The 17,823-nt window shown below is 52.8% G+C and overlaps 1 protein-coding gene across 1 annotated transcript in view; it reads right to left on the minus strand.

Annotated features, from left to right (window-relative positions):
* Window positions 1-17,823, minus strand: part of TIE1 (tyrosine kinase with immunoglobulin like and EGF like domains 1) — a 314,542-nt gene that overhangs the window by 126,158 nt on the left and 170,561 nt on the right. The window contains exons 9-10 of the mRNA XM_078672346.1: window positions 8,432-8,576; window positions 4,282-4,440 (exon numbers count right to left, since the gene is read on the minus strand). Of these exons, the coding sequence (XP_078528472.1) occupies window positions 4,282-4,440; window positions 8,432-8,576 (304 nt within the window). The remainder of the gene's footprint in view (window positions 1-4,281; window positions 4,441-8,431; window positions 8,577-17,823) is intronic.

Genomic DNA, 17,823 nt, shown 5'->3' on the forward strand with positions numbered 1-17,823 from the left:
GTACGTACATGCATCCAAGAAGAAGTCTCCAAGATGCTCGCCCTCGGGGTCATCGAGCCTTCGGACAGTCCCTGGGCCAGCCCGGTCGTCCTGGTCCCCAAGGCCGCGGCACCGGGCACCACGCCGGAGCTCCGATTCTGCATCGACTATCGGGGCTGAACGCGGTCACCCGAACCGACGCTCACCCTATCCCCCGAGCAGATGAACTAGTCGACCGCATGGGGGCAGCCCGCTACCTAAGCATCTTTGACCTGACAGCGGGCTACTGGCAGATCGGCCTCACCCCCAGGGCCCAAGAACGTTCCGCTTTCTCCACCCCGGACGGGCACTACCATTTCAGAGTGATGCCCTTCGGCATGAAGAACGCTCCAGCCACCTTTCAAAGACTGGTGAACCAGGTATTGGCGGGCCTCGAAGAATTCAGCGCCGCCTACCTGGACGACATCGCGGTATACAGCCGCCACTGGGCCGACCACCTCCACCACCTCCGAGAGGTCCTGCAGGCCCTCCAACAGGCCGGCCTCACCATAAAGGCCAGCAAGTGCCAAATCGGCCAGGGGTCCGTGACCTACCTCGGACACCAAGTGGGGAGCGGTCTGGTGGCCCCCCTCCAACTCAAGGTAGCTGCCATCCAGTCCTGGCAACCCCCCGAAACACAAACAGAGGTCCGAGCCTTCCTGGGGCTCACCGGATACTACCGGCGGTTTGTGAGGGACTATGGCAGCATTGTGGGGCCCCTCACGGAACTCACGTCTAAGAACAACCCAAAACGAGTCAACTGGACTCCCGACTGTCACACGGCCTTCGAGACGCTGAAGGCCGCCATGTGCACCGCTCCGGTGCTCCAGGCCCCCGACTACAGCCGCGAGTTCATTGTGCAGACCGATGCCTCCGACCATGGTATTGGGGCCGTCCTCTCCCAACTGAACCCCGAAGGAGTGGACCAACCCGTGGCCTTCATCAGCAGACGCCTACTGCCCCGAGAACAGCGCTGGAGCACCATTGAGCGAGAGGCCTTCGCAGTGGTATGGGCCCTCAAGAAGCTCCGGCCGTACCTCTTCGGAACCCATTTCCGGGTACAGACAGATCATCGGCCCCTGCAATGGCTCATGCAGATGCGGGGGGAGAACCCCAAACTATTGCGATGGTCCATCTCCCTGCAGGGGATGGACTTCACTGTGGAGCATCGTCCTGGCCAAGACCACGCCAACGCGGATGGCCTGTCCCGCTTTTTCCGCCTCGACGAGGAAAGTCCCCAAGAAGATGGGTGACTCTCCCCGCCTTCAGCTGGGGGGGACGCATGTTGGACAGGCCACATGAAGGGCTCGCTCCCTCCCCGCAGGACAGGGCCCGGGCCACCGTCAGCACCATTGCCCGGCCCAGCCGCCATCTTGGACACGGCACCACGCGGCCGCGCGGCCTCAGCCCGACCCCAACCCTGGGCCTGGCCAGGCCCCGACATCCCGGCACCACCCTCCACCCAGGAGGTGAACGGACCACTTGGCAGGTCAATGGGAGTAAGAAGTGTCGATGGCTCTCCCCCGCCAGGTGCCGAGCACCCCCAGCCTCCTCGGGCGCTGGCTCCACCCCCCTGCTGGGTGTCTGGACTCCCTCATCCCAGACCTCCCGACCTCCAAGAGCGAGGGTCCGGACATCAAAGGGCGCCAGACCTATAACTGAGGCCGCCCCAGGACAGGAAGGCAGTTGTATCCTGTAGTCGAGAGACACCGCGACGAACTCATCCTTGACGGACTGCTGGCGCTGCCACAGCCCTGCCTTGTGAACTATTGTCCTGCCTGCTGGCGCTGCCGCGGCCCTCTGCAACCTTCATCCTCGTGGGACCTGCTGGCGCTGCCGCGGCCCTCTGCAACCTTCATCCTCGTGGGACCTGCTGGCGCTGCCGCGGCCCTCTGCAACCTTCATCCTCGTGGGACCTGCTGGCGCTGCCGCGGCCCTCTGCAACCTTCATCCTCGTGGGACCTGCTGGCGCTGCCGCGGCCCGTTGCAACCTGCATTCTCGTGGGACCTGCTGCCGCTGCCGCGGCCCGTTGTAACCTTCATCCTCGTTGGGACCTGCCGGCGCTGCCGCGGCCCGTTGCCACCTACGACCTCTTCGGGACCTGCCGGCGCTGCCGCGGTCTGACCCATCCGAACACCGAGCTCGAGGATTGTGAGCTATCACCGTTACACCTCCGTACCCGTGGGTACAAAGACTGTCCCGCTACCCCCTTCCCTTACTAGAGACTAGAATTGAGAGGATCATCGTGTCCTGATCGCCTTGTATCGTACCACTCTACTACCAGAAGTGCCTATAAAAGGTGTTACCCTGATCTTTGTGTGGTGTCCATCTGTGGGGGGGAAGTTACCTGTCTGTGCGATCACTGTGCTCGGCCGACCCTCCAGGTCTCCGTCTAACAATGGACGACCTCAGAGAGGGACTGGACGCCAATATGCCCCAGGCTCTGGTCCTTCTTGATCTCTCCGCCGCCTTTGACACGGTTGATCATTCCATTCTTCTCACCCGTGTCAGTGCGGCGGGCATCGAGGGCCCAGCCTTGGCCTGGATCAGCTCCTTTCTGAGAGATCGCTCCCAGGCCGTTCACTTGGCTGAATTCATTGCCCCCCCTCACTCAGTCCGGTGTGGTGTTCCCCAGGGTTCTTCCCTTTCCCCGTTATTATTTAACCTATACATCTATCCTCTTATCTTTGCACTTCAAAACATGGAGGTCACCGTATACAATTACGCTGATGACCTCCAACTCATTTTTCACCTGTCACACTCCCCCACCAGTATACTCAACTTCCAGTCTGTCATGCTGTTCATCAGCGATTGGATAAACGGCAACCATTTGAAATTAAATCCGGACAAGACGGAACTTGTTGTTACTGGCTGCACCCCCAGTCCCTGGTCCCCTAGTTTTTGGCCCCCTTCCCTGGGTACTCCCCCTACTCCCTCCCTTTCCGTAAAAACTTTAGGGATCTCACTCAACAAGCACCTCACCCCCACACTCAGATCAATTCTGTTGTTTCTTCCTGTTTCTTTGCCCTTCGCACTATACGCAAAATTTCCCGGTTCTTCTCTGTCCCTGCCCTCAAACTTATCCTGATGGCGATGGTTCTGTCCCGGCTGGACTATGGGAACATTGTATATAATGGAGCTCCTGCCTATGCTTTCCACCGTCTCCAGCTGGTCCAGAATCAGGCCGCTCGCCTGATCTATGGCTTACCCAGATTCCATCATGTCACTCTCCTCCTCCAATACCTTCACTGGCTCCCTATTAAAGAGCGGGCCCTCTTTAAATTGGGATGCACTACTTTTCAGGCCTTGGCGGGGACTGCCCCTGTTTTTATCTCCACCGCCATTAGTATTTACTGCCCCAACAGAGAACTTCGCTCCTCGACTAAACTTTTACTCTCTGTTCCCCGGTTCAAGAAAAAGAAATCCGGGGGCCTGAAATTTAGGGTCCTTGCCCCTACCTTTTGGAATTCTCTCCCCTTCCACATCAGATCCATCCCATCCTATTCTGATTTCCGGAGAGCACTTAAGACTTTTCTTTTCTCCCGTGCCTTCCCATTTTAGCATCTCGCTTCCCCTACTACTCACCTCTGGCTAAGCGTCCTCCTAGCGCCATGAAACCGCATGGTATAAGTGCACTATATAAATTGCTGTAAATTCAAATTACAGTGACCAATGATCGGAAAGGAATAATCTGAAAGTGACTACAGTGACCAATGATCTGAAAGGAATAATCTGAAAAGGATTATAGTAACCAATGATCTGAAAGGAATAATCTGAAAAGGATTACAGTGACCAATGATCTGAAAGGAATAATCTGAAAAGGATTACAGTGACCAATGATCTGGAAGAAAACTCTGAAACTGATCACAGTGACCAATAATCTGGGAGGAACAATATGGCAGTGTTTTACTGTGACTAATGATCTGAGAGATATGCTCTAAAAGGAATTACCGTGACCTATGACTTTAAAAGATTAATCTGAAAGTGAGTTGACAAATGACCTGAAAGCATCACGTCCATTTCATAACAGAGAGTTGACACAGGATTAAACAGATAAACTTGCTGGTAGGGGAGGCGAGGTTAAATGATAAATGCACCTCACACGGTTTGGGTCATCGGCCAGGCAGCACATACTGTTAACGTAAATCAATAAAAAGAAGTCATCATTAACATCTAATCACACAAAGTAACCCCTTGCCAGCTCCAACCCTATAACAACTGCTGTGTGTCCCATAGCGAGCCCTAGTAGAGGTGATGCTCACACACGATTGACGACCATGACGCGCCGTTGTCCCGCGGCTTGTAGAGCAGCTTGACGGAAGTGATGGGACCGTGGCCAGAGTAGCGATCCATGGGGGACACCACCAGCTGCCGGCTCTGTCTCAGCAGGAGGGTGGGCGGAGACAGAGGCGTCGGAGGCACTGCGGAAAAAGAAGCAGATCACTGGTTGAGTGTCCTTCAGCAGTCTCACCACCACCTTCAATGACCTCACCACTCTCATTGTCGGTGATCCACTACACACAATCGGCAACTTGCCAAGAGGCACATGCAACAAGTGTGATGAAAGCAAATAGTGTTACAATTCGCTTCGATAGTACGTGGCAGCATGTTATGGAATAAACTATGGTCACAAGAGAAAGCATACAACACCAGCCCCAAACACAAATGGATAACAACAGACCTTGTTTGTTCTCTCAGCTCTAGGAAGGAGGAGGAAGCAAAGCAGAAAATGACAACAACTAAAGTAAAAACTTGCAAGACGCATCCCCAGCTTGAGACATGAAGGGACAGCAAAACACACATTGATATCAACTATAGTAACAACTCATGGCACCATCCACAGCTTGGGTCAAAGGGAGACAAAGTACACAATGACATCAATTACAGTAACACTACAAGACCCACCCGCAGCTAAGCACCCAATGACATTAACTATAGTAACAACTCATGACACCCATCCGTAGCTTCACTGAAGAGGGGACAACAAAGCACCCAATGACATTAACTATAGTAACAACTCATGACACCCATCCGTAGCTCTACTGAAGAGGGAACAGCAAAGCACACAATGGCATCAACTATAGTAACATCACAGAACCAACACAAGACCAACCTACATGAAATGAAATGAATTTGTACTTGTAAAGCGCACTGCTGCCCCAGCAACGGGGCGTCCTGGCGCAGTACTCATACCGCTGTGGAACCCTTCCTGGCTTTTCCCTGTGAAATGTCCACTCCTGGGCACCCCCAAGGTGAAGCCAGGCATCCCAGCGCTGTTGGGGCCGTTGTGGAGATTAAGCAAGCTATTGCCCAGAGTTGCAGAGTGGGACCCATGATTACAATAGGCACCGAGGCGAGAATTATCAGGTCCGGGGAAATTGAGCCCAAGAACCGCCGAGGTGGGACTTGAACCCTGGTCCCGGGCCAGACCTCTGCATCAGGGTCTGCCGCTCTAACCATTGAGCCACACTTCTCCATCTTCTTACATCTCAGGCCATGAGGGGACAGCAAAGCACACAATGACATTAACTATGCTAACACCTCACGGCACCCATCCATAGCTGCACTGAAGAGGGAACAGCAACGCACACAATGACATCAACTATAGTAACACCCCAAGAGCCACCTACAGCTCGGACAAGAGGGGACAGCAAAGCACGCAATGACATTAACTATGGTAACACCCCAAGAGCCACCTACAGCTCGGACAAGAGGCAACAGCAAAGCACACAATGACATCAACTATAGTAACACCCCAAGAGCCACCTATAGCTCGGACAAAAGGGGACAGCAAAGCACACAATGACAATAACTATGATAACAACGCATGGCACCCATCCATAGCGCTGGTCAAGAGGGGACAGCAAACCACCCAATGACATTAACTATAGTAACAACTCATGACACCCATCCGTAGCTCCACTGAAGAGGGAACAGCAAAGCACACAATGACATCAACTACAGTAACAACACAAGGCGAACCACAGCTCGGGTCATGAGGGGACAACAAAGTACCCAATGACATTAACTATAGTAACAACTCATGGCACCCATCCATAGCTCCACTGAAGAGGGGACAACAACGCACTCAATGACATTAACTACAGTAACAACTCATAGCACTCATCCATAGCTCCACTGAAGAGGGAACAGCAAAGCACACAATGACATCAACTATAGTAACAGCCCAAGAGCCACCCACAGCTCGGTCATGAGGGGGCAATAAAGCTTACTTTGACATCAACTTAGGTAACAACATAAGACCAACCCACAACTCAGGCCACGAGGGGACAACAAAGTACCCAAAGACATCAACTAAAGTAACAACACAAGATCAACCACAATTCGGGTCATGAGGGGACAGCAAAACACCCAATGACATTAACTATGGTAACAATGCATGGCACCCATCCTTAGCTCCGGTCAAGAGGGGACAGCAAAGCACCCAATGACATTAACTATAGTAACAACTCATGACACGCATCCGTAGCTCCACTGAAGAGGTGACAACAAAGCACCCAATGTCATTAACTATAGTAACAACTAATGACACGCATCCGTAGCTCCACTGAAGAGGGGACAACAAAGCACCCAATGTCATTAACTATAGTAACAACTAATGACACCCCTCCGTAGCTCCACTGAAGAGGGGAAAACAAAGCACCCAATGACATTAACTATAGTAACAACTCATGACACCCATCCGTAGCTCCACTGAAGAGGGGACAACAAAGCACCCAATTACATTAACTATAGTAATAACTGATGACACCCATCCGTAGCTCCACTGAAGAGGGGACAACAAAACACCCAATGTCATTAACTATAGTAACAACTAATGATACCTATCCGTAGCTCTACTATAGAGGGGACAACAAAGCACTCAATGATATTAACTATAGTACAACTCATGACACCCTTCCGTAGCGCCACTGAAGAGGGAACAACAAAGCACACAATGACATCAACTATAGTAACACCCCAAGAGCCACCCACAGCTCGGTCATGAGGGGACAATAAAGCTTACAATGACATCAACTACAGTAACATCACAAGACCAACCACAGCTCAGGTCATGAGGGGACAGCAATGCACACAATGACATCAACTAAAGTAACAACACAAGACCCACCCACAACTCAGGCCATGAGGGGACAACAAAGCACCCAAAGACATCAACCATAATAACAACACAAGACCAACCACAATCCGGGTCATGAGGGGACAGCAAAGCACCCAATGACATTAACTATAGTAACAACTCATGACACGCATCCGTAGCTCCACTGAAGAGGGGACAACAAAACACCCAATGTCATTAACTATACTAACAACTAATGACACCCATCCGTAGCTCTACTGAAGAGGGGACAACAAAGCACTCAATGATATTAACTATAGTACAACTCATGACACCCATCCGTAGCGCCACTGAAGAGGGAACAGCAAAGCACACAATGCCATCAACTATAGTAACAACACAAGGCGAACCACAGCTCTGATCATGAGGGGACAACAAAGCACCAAATGACATTAACTATAGTAACAACTCACAACACCCATCCGTAGCTCCACTGAAGAGGGGACAACAAAGAACCCAATGTCATTAACTATAGTAACAACTAATGACACCCATCCGTAGCTCCACTGAAGAGGGGACAACAAAGCCCTCAATGACATATACTATAATAACACCCCAAGAGCCACTCACAGCTCGGTCATGAGGGGACAACAAAGCTTACAATTACATCAACTACAGTAACACCACAAAACCAACCACAGCTCGGGTCACAAGGGGACAACAAAACACCCAATGACATTAACTACAGTAAAAACTCATGACACCCATCCAAAGCTCTACTGAAGAGGGGACAGCAAAACACACAATGGCATCAACTATAATAACAACTCACAACACCCATCCGTAGCTCCAGTCAAGAGGGAACAGCAAAGCACACAATGCAATCAGCTACAGCAACAATACAAGACCAACCCACAGCTCGGGCCATGAAGGGACAGCGAAGCTCACAAGACAGCACCTGTAGTAACAACTTACAAGACACATCTATAGAAGGCAATATACACACCCACTACGGCCACAGTGCAAGAAAGTAAATAGCCCCCTGGTCACTGTTTGAACTGTGACATATAGCAATACCTAGGGTTCAGTGGGCCCCTCAGGCCAATGGGCCCCATAGCCGCTGCACCTGTTGCACCAATAAAAGATATACCCCTGATGCATATCTGATCTTGGTCCATCTCAAGAACATGGGTCCTCCTTCTGTTACACCCTGTTCTTATGCATACGTGAAACCTCCGGATGTCCTGCTTCCTCATGCACGTGGGAGCTCCTTCTGACACCCCCTTCTCGCCTCGGATGATAGACCACCTGCTGCCAGCTGATGTCCTCACCTTTTACGTTCACTTGAAACCTCCTGCTGTCCTGTCCTCCGCTCGTAGACACACGACACTCCCAGAACCCACTGTCGGACTCACGCAGCGGCGGCAGCAAGAACTCTGAGGTGGTTTTGTTGGTCTCCATGATGGCTTTGCTTGCCTGGGGAGAGAACATCAGAAGGGAAAGGGATTGCCTGGGTGAAATGCACATACATTAGAAAACAGACTCAAAGAATAACTTATACTGTCCCTTCTGATCATGGGAACAGTCCAGCCCGAACTGCAAAGTCATGTCTTCCCTGGACCGGAAACAAGCATCCTGAGACTGGTTTCACAGTAGCACCCCTCATCAGCCAGGCTAGCTTGAATCCAGTGGCAAAAATCAGCAAGGGACCCTCTATCAATAACACTTCAAAAAAGGTTCTTTCTCCATGGCTCCTTTCCCCAAAACAGCCTGAACTTCTTGGAGCAAGATGGCGAGGTGCTTCTCTGAAAGATGTTTTTATCTAGGTGGAAGGTGAGGCAGGTTTCAAGAGAATGGCAGGGTTAAGCCTTGTTGAGCTATCTGAAAGACCCACATGTCTGCAGTTATCTGTTAGTTTTGCCTCCCTCTGTAGAAAATTCTGATCTCGCCTTCCACAGGGAAGTTGTGTGCCACTAAGGGAACACTTATATACTTAACCCCTCTGGTCTATCTAGCAGAGAAGCTTGGTGCAAAAGTTATAGTGTATGCTGACGATACTCAGCTGCTATTTACCTGGAAGGTCTCGGATCTGGACACTAACACCTCCCAGTTGTGCCTAGCATCGGTATTCTGAGGGTTGGCCCAGGCCTCTCTGAAGTGCAACAAGGACAAGTCTGAGGTTCTCTTGTACAGTCAGTTTCCCTTGGATTTCAGACAATCTCTATGGCCGCCTCAATTCCCCTGCCCTCGTTTTGAGGGTGGACCTGTAAAAAATTTGGGGGTGTGGTTTAGCGAAGACCTTCTGCTTATCGACCACGTTAAAAAACTGACTGGGGTCTGCATTGGCACCCTTAAAACTCTCAGAAGGATCTTCCCCCTGCTCCCGAGAGTGGCCAAAGAGTCAGTTGCTTGTGCTCTGATCCTCTCGCGGCTAGACTATTGCCAATGCTTTGTTCACAGGTATGCCTGGCTACCTGCTGCAAAAACTTCAAACTATACAGAATGCCATGGCTAGACTCTTGTTTAATGCAGCGAGTAGATCCAGTGCTAGGCAATATTTACGGTGGTGCAGCGAGTACAGTTTAAAACCATCACCCTGGCTCACCGGGCCTTACATGGACATAATCCCATCTATCTTACGAAGCGTTTTGCCTTCTATGTGCAAATCGACCTCTGCGGTCTGCTTCCTTCCGCCGGATGATTATCCCGCGCTTCCGCAGAGTTCGTTTGGGAGGCCAGTCGCTTTCTGTTAAAGCTGCAGCAGCCTGGAATTCGCTCCCTGCGGATCTTCAGCTTATCCAAGAATTTAAACTTTTTAAAAAACACCTGAAAACACATCTGTTTAGTCTGACCATCTAATTGACTCACTCTTCTTCCCCAGCCCATCCTCCGCGCCAGGACACTCTTGAGTATTAGTGCGTGCTACAAATCCTCTATAACATAACATAACACTGAAGCAGATTGGGGGCTGATGCTGCTGGGCAAGAGGGCTGGAAAGTGCCTGCTTCATCTCTCATCCTGTACTCTGAAAGGACTGGGGTGCCTGGTGCATGAGCGGTGGCCGTTGGCGTTGACAGTATGCCAACTCTCTGGAGTAGCCTCAAAAGGAGGGAAGCTGTTCAGGATACTGTTTCGCAGGGATTGAAAGGCCTAAAGAATGCACGGTAGCTCCTGAATCAGCCTTCTTGCCAAACAGGTGGGATCCATTGAACATCATGTCTGTGAAAGAGGATTGAAGTCCCAAGAGAAGTCTATGGTTCTCAACCAAGCATGCTGCTGAAGCACCACACTAGTGCCAACAGTTCTGCTAAAGCAGTTTGTAGTGCCCACCCAGAATGTACAATATATTTTGTAGGTCTGAGAGATAAACTCAGCTTTGCAGGCAGAGTTCGCAGAGTTTTGCCCACTCCAGTTCTAGAAAAACTCTGCCAACCGCCATGTGGTGGAGTTTTTTCTTGCGCGCAGCTCGCTAACTTTAAGTTGGTGAGAGAGATTCGAGTGCTAGAATGCCTCCTGGCTAGATTTCTCATTGCAGGAGGTCGTGGCTGGTCACTGCTGTTCACGTTGAGAAAGCTTCCGCTCAAGTACAAAATCTACTCGATTAGCCAGAAGAGGCAGCACCCTCTGTCATGGTGCGTTGTGCTGTTTGTGCTGATTTTACAGTGCAGAACAAGCTCCTGGCGCTAAAAATCAGTGCGAGCAGCATGACATGCCTAATTCCACCGCTCCCGGAACTCCATAAAATCTTATGAGTGCCGAGTTCTGCCCACCTGTTATGTTTTGCAGCATCTGACCATCCTGGATGGGTTGAGCCAGGTTGGCCCAAAATTCCTCGGGCACTGCCAGTAAGATCTCCCCAACCAGGTCCAATAATGCATGGGTATATCTCCCCAGCAAACAGCTGGCATTGACTGACTGAAGACTGGCAGAGGAAAACATCAATTTCCCAAATGCTTTATTTAGTTTGGACTCTGTCTGAGGGAGTTATGTGTAATGAATTGGGCCTCACCCTGCTGGTGGAGGCCTGAACCACCAACTTTTCTGGCATAGGCTGCTGTGTCAAGAATTCAGGCTCGTCTGGCACCAGCCTGTGTCACCTAGCAACCGGCCTGTTCACTGGTGGACAGAAACTAGGCTTAGACCAGATGCCCATTAGAGTGTCAGTCAGGACTTCATTAAATGAAGGAAAGGTTTGGATGAAGTTTGTTCAGGTTGAAAAACCTCTTGCAGTACATTAGTTTTGACCTCCATAGTTTGAACATCTAGCATGACTTGATCTTTCAGTAACTGAATTGAAGTAATGTGACTCCTCATTATTGCATTCTGTTGGACTTTGGCCCTTAGGGCAGGTTCACCCCGAGACTTTTTGCTTGAAATGGTGACCTGGAGATGGTGATTTTTGGGTTCTGCGCACTTTCACTGTGTCCCAGTGGAAAGTGCGTGCGCATTCTGAGTGCATGTGCTGAGCTAGGCCTGCCCGCCCATAGGAATGCATGGGGAATGTATGTGTCCCTGGTAGTTCCTGATGCGTGGGGTGTACAGGCTTGAGTCTGGTATGTGTGAACTCGTGAGAGTGAATGCTGCGAGATGGTGTATGCAGCATGTATGTGTCTAGTAGCGAAGCGCCATTTCTAGACATGGCTGTACGTGTGCTGTGAGGGTGCTGGCGTGTGATTGGCTGGAGCTGGCTGGCATGCCAGGCTCCAGCAAGTCTGGATGGGTCTGCCCGGTGGTGAGTGGGAGATTAGCATGAGTGATGTGTGGGAGGAGTGTACCTGTGTCCTGGATGGGCTGGGTTTTCCCCACACAATGCTGGCTCCGCCCCCTGTGGTGTGTCTAATGACCCAAGCCCTGCCAGTGAATAGAGAGGGTGGTTGAGGTAAACAGAGTACTCAAGAACCAGCTGCGACTGGTTCCGCCCCCACTCTGCACCCTCAGACAAAGGAATGCACTGTATAAAAATGGGGCTGTGTCCCCACTGAAGTTGTTCTCTTCCAGGATCCTGAGGGGGCTGTTGCTGCTGCTGCTGGGCCAGAGGACCGCCACTTGGGGTGTCTCCCTGCCTGGAGACCCAGTGTGCTGGCTCTGGGCCCAGCCTTGCCCCCTGCCCCTTGAAAGGACTTTTGCTGGACTTTGGGCTGTCCTCTAGCGCTGGGAGCGCTGGAATTGCCTCTTAGCGCTTGGAAGCGCTTGCAGATTCCTCCTAGCGCCTGGGAGCGCTTTATTTCGTCCTAGCGCTGGGAGCGCTGTGAGCGCTGTGGTTTGTGCCCCCCTAGCGCTTGAGAGCGCTTGATTTTGACCAGCAGCGCCTGGGAGCGCTTCTGTAAGGCAGGTGCCCACCCTGCACTTCGCGGCTCGAGCGGCTGCCCACGCCGCATATTTGTTTTATTTACCTCGAGGGAGCCCACTCCTCGGTAAAATTCATTCCCCGCCTACGAGTGTTTGGAACGGGCCGCCGCGCTGCCCGCGACGACCCGGAAGTGCTTGGCCGGCCGGCCAATTGCAGCGCGTCCCCGAGGTCTGACCCGGAAGTCAGGCAAGCTGCGGCGGGACAACAGGAAGCGGACGGGAGCCCACCCCGCGCTCCTGCAGCAGAAGAAGAAGCCGGCACATTCCGCCCCTCCCCGGGGCTCCAAGGAAGTGAAGAGGTGAGCCCCGGAGGGTGACAGGGGAGAGCGGAAACAGCGCGTGAGGCCGCGGGGCTCCCGTGCCAGGAGAGAGCCCCGCCCGCGAGAGGAGAGGAAGCCCCCGCGCCAGACCCGGTGAGTGCTTCAAGAGGAAGGGGGAGGTGTCTGGGCACACTGCCGGTGCCCGCGCCCCGCCCCCCTGTGCATTGCTGAGGTTGTTGGGGCCACGAGGCTCCGGTATCCGGGGGCATTTTTCTGTTTAGAGCCACAGAGGCTCCTGCTGGCATTTGAGCATTTCGAGTCCCCAGGGAGGGGACTCCGACGCTCCGGGGGCATTTTTGTGTAGAGCCCAGTGAGGCTCTGGAGGGCCACATTTATTTCTTAGGGCCCGGAGAGAGGCTCCAGGTGCCAAAGTTGTTTTGAAGAGCCCAGAGAGGCTCTTGAGCCCCCATGGTTGTTTGAGAGCCCAGAGAGGCTCAGGGGGACATTTTGTTTCTGCAGAGCCTGTGAGGCTCCCCCATTGGCCCCACTGTTGTTCTTGAGCCCTGGCAGGCTCAAACATTGTTGCGCCAGTTGCCCAGCACTTTGTGGGCAACTGCTACGTTTAGGACCCTGACACTTTGGACACAGGGCGTCCTAGCCCCAACAAGGCCAGAGGGCCTAGGGACAGTCACAGGTGGTGACTTACGTGAGTTTGGCGCAATTGTACTTTCTATGCACCTCTGAATGTATTGTTTATGCGTCATGTGCCTTTACACCTCTGAATGAATGTTATGCATTGCATCATGTGTTTTCCTCTTACACCCCTACAGGTATTGTAATACATAGGTGGTTGTTTTCTCCCTAGTACAGGTGGTGCTAGTGAGGTCCTGGTTACCAGTAATTACTGGTTTTGTGCTATATTCTATGTACTAAGTGCTATTTCTGAAAGTGCTATTTCTGATTCCTGACAGTGGTCCAGGTGGCCCTGTCTTGTAAATATCCCCCTGTAAATTCTGCCCGTGCCTCTGGCACATTGTAAAGTGTGTGTTTTATCTAATGTGTTTTTGGTGTAATACAAAGGCTATTTTTAGATAACCTTGTGTGGAGTTTCCTTTGTGGTGGGCCTTTGGGTGTTGTTGCTGGGGTGCGTGCGCAAATACTTAGCCTACATCGCCTCCAAGTTTAGCCTTGCTGCTCGCGCCACGTTACCTAGAGGGTGAGTAGGGGTTATCTTGGCGTGTAACTCCCTTGCCCTGACTTGGGTGTGGTGGTCTCTGACTGACTTTGGCGAAAGCCCTGGCCAGCCGGGGATCCCATTTCCAACATTGGCGGCAAGCGGTGGGATAAGGATTTGTGTTTGCCTTGTACCTTAGTAGCGGCTGGCTGCACCACAAAACTCGGCATTTTAGATGACCACATTTTAAGGGGATTGTTTTTTTGGAAGTTTCATATTTTCTTCTCCTGAAGGTATCATTGTGCAATTGTGTCCAGTACATTTGTTCCCCTGCCCCGCGCCCAGAGTCTGGTACCTGTGTCACTTGTGGTCAGGTTGAGAAGTCAGGGGTGGTAGAAACTGCCTTACTAGTCCGAGGGGGGGGTTGTGTGTGGATGAATGGTGTGTGGCACTAGGCAAGTGAGTGTGAGCTCTCTGGGGTAGAGAACTTGCTGAATACCTTGTGAATTGTGTACTCCTGTGTTAGCTCAGACCCTAGGTTCCCTGTGTGATCTCTTCTCTAGAACGTCCGCCAGAATGGTGCCTGCTTTTGATGTCTGTGATCTGTTTAGATACAGTATGGGAGAGTTGGTAAGGTTCTGTGAAGAGAGAGACATAGGGGTGGATGAGTTAGACACTCAGTCTGAACTTAGGAGCAGCCTGATCCTATGGCAAAAGTGTCAGTGGGACCTTGAGCGCAGTGAGGAAAGGGCCCGGGCTTCACACCAGGAGGGTGGTTGGTCTGTGGGGTGCCCTGAAGATTCAGAGGAGGAAGAAGATGTCAGCACCTGGATGCCAGTAGAGAGGGAGGACCCCATAGATAGGGAGTCCCTTGCTGGGTCCAGCGTAGGAGGCAGCGCCTCATCCCTTTCCCTGTCCCCAGAGGAGCTGGAAGATAGGAGGAGAGAAAGGGAGCACCAGCTGGCTTTAGAAAAGCTCAGGTTGGAGCATGCCCAGGCTATGGCACAGCTGGGCATTAGAAAGCAACAGCTGGAGACCGAGAGGGTCTTAGCGCAGGAAAGGATAGAGGAGGCTGAGAGGGCCGCCACCAGAGGCAAAGTAGCTCTGGAGGGTAGACTATCCCCTGCGCGCAGTGTTGAGTTTCTGGATCACCCAGGGAGGGTTGGGTCCAGTGGTGGCAGCTATTTAAATCTCAGTCTAGAAAGTCCCAGTTCCCAGAGTATGGTTCCTGTTTCCCCAGAGGAGGAGAATAGGTTGAGGTTTAGGAACCTTAGGAAACCGTCTCATCAGTCTTGGGAAGACTTTGAGGATGACTGTTGTGAAACCCTGTGTGATTGGGTACGGGAGCCCACGAAATGTGATTGGGACCTATTGTTCGATATGGTTCTCAGAGAGCAGTTGCTCAGTTGTTGTTCACCAGGGTTGCGCCAACACCTGTTAGGGTGTGGATTGTCTGAACCATGTGAGCTGGCAGAGGAAGCAGACCGCTGGGAAGGGACCAGAGGTTCTGTAGAGTCATTGGTGAGTGACTCCAAAAGTAGTGGGTCAGGGATCTTCCAGCCCAGCGTGGTGGAGGAGGCTCAGTGTAGCCCAGCTAGGTCCCTGGTTAGTGAGAAGGGTGTAGGGGCTGACTGCCTGGCTCAGTGGAGCAGGAGTCAGTGGGTGGCTGAGAGCCCCCAGAGGCCCGAAGCCCTGTCTCAGAACCTGGGTGGTTTCTTGAGGGAACACCAGGTTGGGGACCTAGGCTGTCCTGTTAACCCAGTTGAGGAGGATCTCCTAGTGAGTAGAGGACCTGGAGCGTCTGTAACCAGAGCTCCTGTGGTTCTAGAGTCTGGCAGTACCGCTCCGATAGGGAGGGTACAGGAGTCCAGAGTGAGGAGTGATTGGGGGAGTTCCCCAGTGGAAGGACCAGTGGGTCAGGGACTACCCAGTTGGGCTAGGTTCCCGTGTAGTGACCCGGGTGGCGCCATTTCTGGTCTGGGGGATCGTCACGCACTGTCAGGTGGACAGAGGGCGGGAGATCTGCGCCAGACAGACAATCACACAACAGATGTGTCATTTGTTAGCCTCAGGGGGATTGTGTGTGAGTCCCCAGAAGTCCTGGAGTGCCAGGCAATTGTTCCACCAAAGATTTTAGACGGGAGGTTGGGAGGCCAGGTTCAGGGTCAGCCTGACCTGAAGGGTAGGACGACTGTAACCAGTGTCCTGACCGGTTCTTCTTCCAGAGGAACTTCTCCAGGTGGGAGAGGGCAGACCTCTGGAAGGGGGTGCAGAGGGTGGGAGAGCCCACCTCTGACCCCGGTGCAACCTGAGTGGATAAGCCCTGGGTTGGAATGGCGTTCTAGGGGTACCCCTCGCAGAGGGAGGAGGAACCCTAGAAGAAGAGGTAAGGGGAGGAGAGCCTTCCCTGAGACTCCTGGTCCGCCTGAGGTTGTAGGCCTTAGGCTGGAGAACCAGTGGCAGTCTAGTCCTGTCTTGCGGACAGGAAGAGTGGAAAATGGCTCCTATGTGCCAGGGGTTACTACCCCCCGCTCTGCGAATTGGCATGGACCAGTGGCACCTGGGTGGCCCAGGGCCTGGTCCTGGCCGCGGACAACTTGGGAGTACCAGTGGGGTAGCCCAGTTGGTCCAGACAGTGTGTTTAGAAGGAATCCCATGGGTTCACCGTGGCATAGAACAGGAGGGTGTCCCTGCAGTTGTGGGCCCGCGTCCGTGTTCTATCGCCCCAAGCAGGGAAGTCCTTCACGGTGGTGATTGGTCTCCCCTGCGTTTTGGCTGGAAGGGGGTTATGTTGGACTTTGGCCCTTAGGGCAGGTTCACCCCGAGACTTTTTGCTTGAAATGGTGACCTGGAGATGGTGATTTTTGGGTTCTGCGCACTTTCACTGTGTCCCAGTGGAAAGTGCGTGCGCATTCTGAGTGCATGTGCTGAGCTAGGCCTACCCGCCCATAGGAATGCATGGGGAATGTATGTGTCCCTGGTAGTTCCTGATGCGTGGGGTGTACAGGCTTGAGTCTGGTATGTGTGAACTCGTGAGAGTGAATGCTGCGAGATGGTGTATGCAGCATGTATGTGTCTAGTAGCGAAGCGCCATTTCTAGACATGGCTGTACGTGTGCTGTGAGGGTGCTGGCGTGTGATTGGCTGGAGCTGGCTGGCATGCCAGGCTCCAGCAAGTCTGGATGGGTCTGCCCGGTGGTGAGTGGGAGATTAGCATGAGTGATGTGTGGGAGGAGTGTACCTGTGTCCTGGATGGGCTGGGTTTTCCCCACACAATGCTGGCTCCGCCCCCCTGTGGTGTGTCTAATGACCCAAGCCCTGCCAGTGAATAGAGAGGGTGGTTGAGGTAAACAGAGTACTCAAGAACCAGCTGCGACTGGTTCCGCCCCCACTCTGCACCCTCAGACAAAGGAATGCACTGTATAAAAATGGGGCTGTGTCCCCACTGAAGTTGTTCTCTTCCAGGATCCTGAGGGGGCTGTTGCTGCTGCTGCTGGGCCAGAGGACCGCCACTTGGGGTGTCTCCCTGCCTGGAGACCCAGTGTGCTGGCTCTGGGCCCAGCCTTGCCCCCTGCCCCTTGAAAGGACTTTTGCTGGACTTTGGGCTGTCCTCTAGCGCTGGGAGCGCTGGAATTGCCTCTTAGCGCTTGGAAGCGCTTGCAGATTCCTCCTAGCGCCTGGGAGCGCTTTATTTCGTCCTAGCGCTGGGAGCGCTGTGAGCGCTGTGGTTTGTGCCCCCCTAGCGCTTGAGAGCGCTTGATTTTGACCAGCAGCGCCTGGGAGCGCTTCTGTAAGGCAGGTGCCCACCCTGCACTTCGCGGCTCGAGCGGCTGCCCACGCCGCATATTTGTTTTATTTACCTCGAGGGAGCCCACTCCTCGGTAAAATTCATTCCCCGCCTACGAGTGTTTGGAACGGGCCGCCGCGCTGCCCGCGACGAC

This window comes from Lissotriton helveticus, chromosome 1_2, assembly GCF_964261635.1.
Source record: "Lissotriton helveticus chromosome 1_2, aLisHel1.1, whole genome shotgun sequence".
NCBI classification, from domain to species: Eukaryota; Metazoa; Chordata; class Amphibia; order Caudata; family Salamandridae; genus Lissotriton; species Lissotriton helveticus.